Raw genomic sequence first — 10,425 nt, 5'->3', positions numbered from 1 at the left:
GTATCATTCTTTAGTATCTCTGGTTTGTTGATCCGCTTGTTCCCCTACCTTGTAAATTTCCCGATGCATATCAATTGTATTTCCAAGTGCCGACTCATCATTAACTGTGTATCATGACAATGTCACGGAGACTATTATGTGTATCATATGTACAAGAATATGGCTGTGACCTTAAATTTAGAAAGGCCTGTGAGGTTTGTGTTTCATTGATCACAATTCCCTGGACTAATGATCTGTTAGAGTAAATCATGTATTACTCCGAGAATCTCTTGGAACAAATGCAATATGAAAAATTTGTGAACTCTGGAAAAGTGATTTATTTTGTGTTTGCATGGAGTTGAAGTCTGTGTAACTATCCTAAGTGTCCCAAGAAACCATTTTCGTCTTCTGGTCATTTGTTTGCTTCTTGTGCTTGAGTTGGATTTCTGTGCTGACATAGAAGTCTCTTGCACGGGCAAAGCCAGTTGGTCAGAAAAATGCTTACAAATGTGGTCTTTTTTGAATTTTCGTGAGCAATGCATCTCCTGAAATTGGTGAATCTAGGGATCTAAATGAATCTACTGATTTCCCTGAGCCCCCTTCGCGGCAGCACCATCAGTTGAAAAACCAGAGTTTAATGATAGGGGTTGTAGTTTTGAGCTTCTACTTCTAACCATTGATCGATTAAGGCTCTCTCCCGAAGTGTTTCTCAAGAGTCTCTCAAGAGGTTGATGCCGCGATGGGCGTATTTTGCTGCATAGTACGGATGATTGCCTGAGATTTTATCGCAAAAATAAAAATAAATAAATAAAATGCGGAGCTTCAAGTTTGACTTAGATTAAAAGTCAAAAAGAAGTCAAACAAGCCACTAAAACTTAGCATGGTGCTATTTGCCAGTTTGGTAAGTTTAAAAATCTGATTTTAATGTAAGTCAAAGTCAAACTCAAACAATTAATATTAATCATATATAAGTCTAACAACTATTCAATCACACATTTGAAAACATTTATTACAATGTACTAAAAAAATCTAATTTTAATATCCATCAAAGACCCTCTTATAATATTTCTATAATTAGTTGGACTTCTCATTTAATGTCAATGTCAATGTGATACTAAATTTGCCAAATATGACAAATAGCATTATTCTCACCATAAAGTCTGAAATCTCCATTGTCAATGGCAGGAACGATGCAAGCAACACGATAGAAATAATAAAATAAACTGATTTTTTTGTTACTATTTGAGAGCGAGCATTTGGCATACCTGTCGAAACAAAAACTTGGAACCTTTTGCTCGCCATATTCAAGGTCTATCTATACAAGTTTAAACTTGACAAGGCATCTTAAAACCCTCAAGAGGACAAGCACCACTTCTATACACTAGAAATATGTTTGCAACTCCTGTGGTGGTGGTAATGGTTGAATCAGCTATAATTTACTTCTACTATTCAATCAAATTCAAACATTAATTTCAAGTACACATTCAAAATTAATTCTCGTTATTATTCACTTCACTTATTCTGTGATCTCTAGTCACCACCCACTTTACTAGGCAAAAAATTGCATTTGGATAACTGCTGTCACATGTCAATCTTTGGCAAATGAGTATTGCACTCACTTTGATGCTTACTGAATCTAATTTCTAAGTGACTTACTATTAAAAGATCACAAAATAAAATGAGTATTCTATATAAAAATGGTTGACAAGCTCGAATGCTAAGACATGAAGCTAAGGTTTGACCAACGAGCAAGAGCAATGCATGCGTGTAGGTCTTCCCCTCTACACATTTGGACATCGTTAAACCATCTTCAATGCACTTGATGCATGCAATATACATGGTAGTAAAAAGTTAAAAGACTTGTGTTTACATGGCATTCACTTTTAGTAAATAGCGAACAAGCCTAAAAATGGCTTGTAATGAATTCTATGTACAGCTCAATATTATCTTTTATCTATCCTAAAATAAAAATATATAAAACAAAAAGGAAGAGAGATAAAGTTCAATGTTTAAAGAAAATCAAATAATTTGTTGAGAATATGTTCAACAAAATTCCTATTAGCTTGTATCGAAGATAAATTTTTTGGACAGTGTCTATTTTACTTGTGTGACTCTTCATGGTTGCATTAGAGATACTCCTAAGGCCTAAACTCAAATCCAAACTAAATTCATACAAATATTCTCTTCATATTCCAGCGTGTAAAAGGTAATTTTTTCCCATTTTCACTCGTTTTCTCAAATAAGGTTACTTTAGGCTTATTGTCTTTATAATTCAGATTCAAATTCAAATTCAAATTCATTAATTTTAATCATAAATTCGTAACTATTTAAGCAAAACCGAACAAGCACCTCATTTCTCTTTAGCAATATAATATGATGATGTCATGCTTATAAGATAATTTACCAACATAGTCCCACTAAAAATGGCTCGTGGGTATCCTTTTTCGAAGTTGACCACATTGTCAACTTTAGTTACCATTTCTCAACAACCCTATTAGATTAATATCTTGCATCGAAGACCATTTTGTCTACTATTCGATTGTATGCACATCTGCATTTCTAGTAAAAGCAAAAAAACATTAGCCATTTCTTTCCTCTTCTACCTAGATCACAAGATAAATGCTTGCTTTTGCAGATCATAATGGAAAACTCTCCTAGAGAAAGGATGGGACGGCGGGTACAACTTATGAGGGAGGAGAGGGGGGGGGGGCGTTACCGTTCGGCTAGTAGGTTAAGTTTTGACACAATGGAATACTTTGAGAAAAACATCGACTTGAGAATGTAATTTAACATTAATAATTTTGCTACCACCTTTTAATGAATTCACTCCATTGAAGTAATGTCTAATGTACAAAAGTTTGCTCTCAATTTTTCAACTGTATAATTCAGAGGTTATGAAGCGCAATATCTACACGGTTCTGCTCATGCCTTGACAAAAGGAGATGAAGTTCTTGATGGAGGAACCAGGGACTTTGCATATGCAATAGGCAATGAAAGAATCTTCTTTGGTTTGCTTACGTACGCCCTCCTTGTGAAATTGTTGTAGTCATTCACTTCGATTTCATCCAATATTTGGCGATATAAAAGCAGCGATGCCCACACCTGCAACAATTGAGACTAGTCATTATAGTCGAAAAAGATTCATACTAGAAACTTGATATAAATGGTAGGAAATTCTTTCCCTTGTGAGTTCAAAAGCCAGTCTCAATTATGAGAGAAATTTTACGTGAAATGAAATCTTAAACATGAACAAGTAAAAACACAAATTTAAGTGGGTCACTCTCAATGTGAGAGATGCGTCCACTCGCCAGTGCAGTTTTGCACTATAACGAGGACAGATTATAACAGTGGTCACAATATATCGATATTTAATGGCTAGTAAACTGCTATGCACACAAATGAAAACTTGTCATTTGTTTCTATTATCCTCCATTAATCAGAAGGAAAGGATGAAGAGCCAGGCTTCGGTTAACCACCTAGGAATCTCAACATTTAGGTTCAGGGTGTGAAATATATGAATTTCTATATTCTCATCAATGATAATCATTACTTGAAATGGTAACCAAAATTATACAGTGTGCATTATAGCAATAAATTGATGTTTTACCATGGAGTAATGGTATTTAGGGCCCGTTTGGCACGGCCTTTACTTTGGCTTTTGCTTCTTGTAGAAGAGCTTTTGGAGAAAGCTATTTTAATTTTTGTTTGAAAATTAATATTTAAAATCACTTCCCATTCCGGAAGTGCTTTTGGAGGAAGCCAAAAAAACCAACTTCCTCTAAAAGCTCTTCTAACCTCCAAAAACACTTTAAACAAAAATAGTCAAACGGTCCAAAAGCAGCTTTTGGCTCTCAAAAGCTCCTTTTGACTTTTCAAAAGCCATCCCAAACGGGCCCTTAGCCCCACTGAGGTTACAACCCCAGTCTAGGTAGTGTTAATGTGGCATTAAATGATAGGTGGAATTAAATAAATTATTTAATTTCGCATTTCGTTCAACTTATCATCTAGCGCTACCTAGACATGGGTTGTAACCCTAGCAGGGCTGTATAGCATTATTTTTTACCATGTCATAAACACATAAACTTATCAATATCTAATTCCTTTCAGGTGCTCGATTATGTTAAAGAGGACATGCAAATATTTAGAACTTAATTAATGTTATATTTATTTTTATCTACTTTCATCCTCCTAAAAAGAGCCTTTTGTGCATAATATGTTGAAAGTAACTAAAGTCGAGAACTGCTGACCGGCCATCTGCTAGCCGAGCTGAGCTGTGTAACACCTTTCTCCGCATCATCAAAGAATTTCCTGGCCCTTGTAATTTGCTTTTTCATAAAATTTCTCCATTTATCAGTTACTTTCCCAGCAAAAATGTCATCATCCGAGAGCCCTGCCTGTACCAATTCATCCTGCGGCAGGTAGATCCTTCCCCTTCTTGCACTGTACCAAACAAAAATATAATGAAATTGGGTTTAATTCTTATACTACTACTACAAAAAGAAAGCCTAGTTGGTAAGTGACAAGGGGAAGCGTGTATAAAAACATAGCATGAAATTCACTAACATTTTAGTTCGAGTTGATTCACTAATTAATGCCATGTAATAGGAGTCAAAAACTCGTTAATTCATACAGAATACTGAAAAGTTGATCTGGTAAATGAGAAGACTCATTTTCTCATTCAATAAGCGCCTCTCTCAGCAGACCCTAGTAAAAGCCATTATGTAAATCTAGCTAGAAACGAAATTGTAAAAGGATGTCTTCTTTACAAAATACTACTTATTTTGCTGAACTTCATCAACACAGACATTTTAAAAATTATTGCTATATACTTACTCTTCTCCAACATCCCTGAGTATGTTCGTCAGCTGATTTGCAATCCCCAATGCCAAAGCAGCATTATAAACACTCTCGGTAGTTGCCTGAGATTCGGGTGCAATTCCCATTACTGGAACACTCATTAATCCGACGGTACCGGCTACATAATAACAGTATAGATACAGCTCATCAAAGTTTTTGTATCTTGATTTCCAGAGGTCCATCCGCATTCCTTCAATCATATCTATAAATGGCTGGAAAGAGAACACAATGAATCAGAATAAAGAGTTAGTATCATAGAGAGTAATAATACCCATTCAGAAGGTATAGATGATATATAGCATGGCTAGACAAAGAGAGATTCAGAGTTTAATGTCGAAATCAACAAGCTTTGAGAGAACGTAATGTTTGTTTGGTAAGGTAGAAAAAGCAAAAATATTTGTATTGTAGGTACGGCATACTACTGCATATCTCAAACATGCAGGCAACATTATAATTGTCAGTTAGTTTTGAATGATTTGCCAAAAGACTACAAGTAGCTTCATTTGAACAGAAATTAATGAGATGAATCATGAAAGCACATAATTTTAAAACAATGGGAGAGAATCATATTCTAACCTGAATGTCGACAGGAAACTTGGAAACTGTATCTGATAAAGCAGCATCAAGCATGTCAAAAGGTCGCCCTCCGAAAACATCTTCCAGCCTTGCCTCCCAACGATCCAATGCTTCGGGCGTCATATGTGACGCATTTGGCCCATCAACAAGCTCGTCTGTTCTCCTACACCACACTGTTTAGATGGAAAAAATGGAGAACGTGAGAGGACTACTATCTCTGAACTGAATCCAATCACCAGTGGTCATGAATAAGATTATTCTAGTATTCCATAATCTAAAGAAGAAATTAATGTCACAAAATAACCTCTTTTTCAAATCAAATACATGCAAGTCACAAACAACCGAATGTTAGTTTATGACCGGTGCAAGAAGAATAGCAGTGTTTTTTTTTTTTTTTTGTCAAATTGTCCCAAGAATTTCAGGTAGATTATTGATAAAGTACTGCTATTAAAGTCAAAATCGGCACTTTCTTTCGAGGTTAAAGGGTAGTGGTCAACTGGTAAAGTAAAAGAACAAAAAAAAGTAAAAACTCTTTTTCCTGGCGGGCCAAGGCTGTTTTATTTGGTGCAAGATGGAGAATATAAACATCTTTAAATTTCACACAATAAATTTAAAGCATTTTTTAAGTTCCTAAACTTCCATAATTGTTTAACCTTTCCGTTTTGTTTTCCCTGTTAAAGGAATTTACTTTGTGAATGAAAAGATGAGCATGAAAGCCATCCATGGTCGAAGAGAATTGCCCCAAGTGGATAGACCATCCAGAGAAACTTCAACAAATAAATTTTGTAAATACATATATAATAAAAAACAACCACATATTTCATATAATTCGTAAAACAACATTATCATTTTAGAGCACTATTTACAGGCATAAATCAGAGATATTGTCGAAGGTTCCAAAAGCATGATTCCAGAAATATTAACTTACATAAGCAAATTATCTGTGACCACATCAGACATGACTCATGATTGTATCTCTTTCCATTATGGAGTAATTAGGAATGTCAATGCACATTTTAATTTCGAATTACAAATTTCAGCTCATGATATCATACGAACAAAGGAAATCAAACACACAATCCAACAAAGATTGGAAAAAAAATCTTCCCAAGATAATGAACAACATATTCATATTTAAAATAGAATTAAGATCTCAGTGTTATTGGTAATCCAAACTTCCACTTTAATGCAGAATAATTGCCAATCTAATTTTTAATATCTTTATTTTTCAATAACGCTATAGAGAACATTGTATAATAAACATTTGCACCACCAATTTCTTTCCATAATTACACAATTTTTGTTTAGCAATATGTATCATAATTTTCTACTGACAATATGTAACATATATGCTCATTATAATCCATCACCCAAAAACATTTGAACAGAAACAGCAAATTTGTAAGTAGACACAGTTTGCTAATTAAATCCAGACTACATATATGCTTTCGTATTAAGAGTTGTGTATTATACTCTTAGCCATTGACACTCACCATAGATAGCCCAAATAGCTCTTCGCCTCTCTGGAGTCATCAACATGGTGCCTAAAAAGAATCAAAAAGAGATTAGGATTTCTTTTGCCAATCACGTATTGTAGCATAAAAGTCTCGACAAAAACCTTGGCAACTAAAGAAACATAGATTAAGAAGGCTAACCCAAGTAAAACGTCTTGGCGTACTCAGCACATACTTCACCACAGCGATCATATGCTTCGCTTAACAAGCTGCGGGAACCCGGAAGAACAATATCTGGCTTTACTTCCAAATTGTCATTGGATCTCAACTGCCTCTTAACCAAGGCCGCCTGTTTCAAAACCACATCATAAACCTTTTGTTCCGAGGTTAGCATCATTTCTCCAGCCGGGCTAGCTACCATACTTGATACGACAGAAAGTTTTCTTCCACTCCCTGAATTCGACTCGCCGAACCAGGAATACCTTGAACCTGCATTAGGACAACTTAAATTCCAGCTATATTTTCTGTCCTTGCGGAATCTGCCATTGTAAATCAAGTTCCTACCCCGAGAAATGGACCAGGATGAATCTAGATTCCAGTTACCGTCCCGGACCGACTCCGGGAATCCAATGCCACTGGAAACCTCAGAAGTGGGATAAACAGCCCCAAACAAAGCAACAGACATGCTGACACTGAACTTTTAGTGCTCTTAACAATGCAAGAATTTTGTCTTCCTTTATGTTATCTTCTTTACTCGACTTATTAAAAAATTAGCACTCAAGTCTATCCACTTCACTTTTGATAGAAAATAATTTTAAAATCCCACAAAAAAAAATCAAAACAGCTTCTCCTACTCAAACAGAGGTCTTGAGATCTTGAACAGCAACTGTACCTTTATGGGATTTCTGCAAATTGAAAAACCCAATTAAACACTGAAAAACACACTGTAACCACTTTACATCCCATTCAAAAAATCAAGAAACTGTTCAAGAATTGTAGCAAAAATAAGATAAGTTCTGGATTAATATTCATCACACTCAAAATTATAATGCGCACTTTCTAAATTTAGTCAACTTCATTATTATAACCCACTTTTCTGCTTTTCATACACCCAAAAGCTATCTTAGAATAGCATTACCCAAATTTTCATTTAAAATAACCCAGAGAAATGGAAGCAACGATTATAATTAAATAATAAAGAAAGAATGAAACCAACCTTCTTATTGATTCCAACCAGTCAGAGAAGCCCGAAGAAATTAACAATGGCCAACTCTGCTCGATAACTTCAGAAAAACTTCAAAGACTCCCAATTCTATTTTTTTCTTCCAGCTTAATATTTGGACTTATTTTACTTCTGGGTTTCAGTCTTTTTATATGAAATCTCTTATTTCTTGTTCTCCTCTGCTCGTAAGAATTGAGTGATTCACATTCTCGTATCTTTCGGGAATTTCTAGATAGCCAAAAAATTTTGGGTTGTTTGAAAATGTCTAAATGGTCCCCCCAATGCCAGTGACAAACCGACATGCTTGGTTTATTTGTATAAATCCGGGGTTTCTAATTTCGGCGGATGCCAATGTATGTTAACAATATTCAGAATCTGCTTAAAAATTTTAATTTAATGTCACGAACATTCGATTTATACAAATCTCAGTGCTTGATTAGTAGAAATTTGGATTGTTTCCAAGTGAGTACCTGTGTATCATTGTAAATTCTTAAGTGGCGATGTTATTTTCAGCATTGAGAATATATTTTTTGATGCCAATAAGTTTATTAACGTAGCGCATTAAACTTTTTTAGAATATGTTACAAGATTTTACTCCAAATAATTAAAGGTTATATTTATTGAAAGATGATGGTTTGGCCTTCTTTTTATTTATACTTTCTTAATTCATTATGCAATTATGACAAAAATAAGAACATGGTACAATCTTAGCCTCTTTCTTAATTTAGTTAAAAATCAGATTTTTAGTAGATGGTGAAATGTATAGTTGAAAAATTAATAAAAATTGCGATTTTTATGAGAATGGGTGGTTGAAAATGAATTTAATAAAATGGAATGATAATTCTTGTTCTAGATTGATGATTAATTTGTATGACCATAGAAGGACTTTTTTTTTTAATTTCTTTTATTATAATCAATTATTTTACTTGTACTTTGCATTCACAATACCAACCAAACATCACTTGATCTCGTACATGTGTAAATGATCACCGCCTGAACATGTTTTTGTTTTTTTATGTTCGATGTAGAACAAATATATGATCCAAAATATTCATTAATTCTAACGAACGTAGACCACTTGATTATAAGCATCAATGAATGAAACACCTGTATTACCACTTGCAAATTGAACATTTTTGTTTTTTTCAATGATCGTCAAAGTAACCTAAACGCCATATGAGTTGAATGTCATTCATATCATATGATCACATTTTTTTTTCATACAATTATGTCCAAGCATTAATGTAGTGTACATGGATAGTGAAAATGAATTTAATAAAATGAAATAGTAATTCTTGTTCTAGATTCATGATTAATCAAAAATGCTATTTGTACATAACTTTTTTTTTACATCAATTTTCACACTCCTTCACAAAGGCACCCACTTGCATGTGTGTGTGTTGTGAAAAAAAGTGTACGTGTAGAATGATTTATGATTATTTTGAATGACCATAGAAGGACTTCTTCCTTTTTTTTTTTTTTTCCTTTTATTATAATCAATTATTTTACTTGTACTTTGCATTCACAATACCAACCAAGCATCACTTGATCTCAGACATGTGTAAATGATCACCACCTGAACATTTTTTTTGTTTTTTTATGTTCGACGTAAAACAAATATATGATCCAAAATATTCATTAATCCTAACGAATGTAGACCACTTAATTATACGCGTCAATGAATGAAGCACCTGTATTACCACTTGAAAATTGATCTTTTTTTTTTTTCAATGATCGTCAAAATAACCTAAACGCCATATGAGTTGAATGTCATTCATATCATATGATCACATTTTTTTTCATACAATTATGTCCAAGCATTAATGTAGTGTACATGGATAGTGTCTTTTACCAACCTAATTCTATTTTTCAAATATATCATTTTCTCGTCTTTTTTAATTATATTTTTTTTAAATTATTATTTACTGAAATTTCACATAATTGAACAAAAACTCGAAAATATTAGCGCGTTTGATTGTACTTAAAATAGTTTTTTTTTTTTTAAGTGTGCATTTTATTTATTTATTCGACAGTTATACTTTTCACTTATATGAGAAGTCTCTAGAAAGTGACCTTTAAAACTATTTTTATACGCAATGGAATTAATTCTTGCCCTCATTTTCCACGTAATTGAAGTAAATCCGTCGCAACACGAAACCAGTGTCAAATAAAAATTAAGGTAAATGTGACAAAATGTAACTAATTGAGAAATTTGCATTACCAACTTAATTAATTAAGTGGGAAGGATATAAAGTGTGACACGTGTACTCATCTATCCAATCAGTGGATGATAACGTTATCAAAATAAAGTGCAAAGACTGGTGAGATTGTAAACGT

The 10,425-nt window shown here is 33.7% G+C and overlaps 1 protein-coding gene across 1 annotated transcript; it reads right to left on the bottom strand.

Annotated features, from left to right (window-relative positions):
* Nucleotides 1-2,761: 2,761 nt before the first annotated feature.
* Nucleotides 2,762-8,350, bottom strand: LOC111408680 (phytoene synthase 2, chloroplastic-like). The gene is made up of 7 exons (XM_023038420.1): nt 8,083-8,350; nt 7,068-7,771; nt 6,906-6,956; nt 5,413-5,585; nt 4,813-5,048; nt 4,227-4,419; nt 2,762-3,081 (listed from the first exon to the last, which is right to left on the bottom strand). Exons 2-7 carry the CDS (start codon nt 7,549-7,551, stop codon nt 2,902-2,904), a joined length of 1,317 nt encoding a protein of 438 aa, XP_022894188.1. The 5' UTR covers nt 7,552-7,771; nt 8,083-8,350; the 3' UTR covers nt 2,762-2,901.
* Between the last annotated feature and the right edge of the window lie 2,075 nt (nt 8,351-10,425).

Source organism: Olea europaea, chromosome 14 (assembly GCF_002742605.1).
Source record: "Olea europaea var. sylvestris chromosome 14, O_europaea_v1, whole genome shotgun sequence".
Classification (NCBI taxonomy): domain Eukaryota; kingdom Viridiplantae; phylum Streptophyta; class Magnoliopsida; order Lamiales; family Oleaceae; genus Olea; species Olea europaea.
This window is presented reverse-complemented; position numbering and strand designations above follow the sequence as displayed.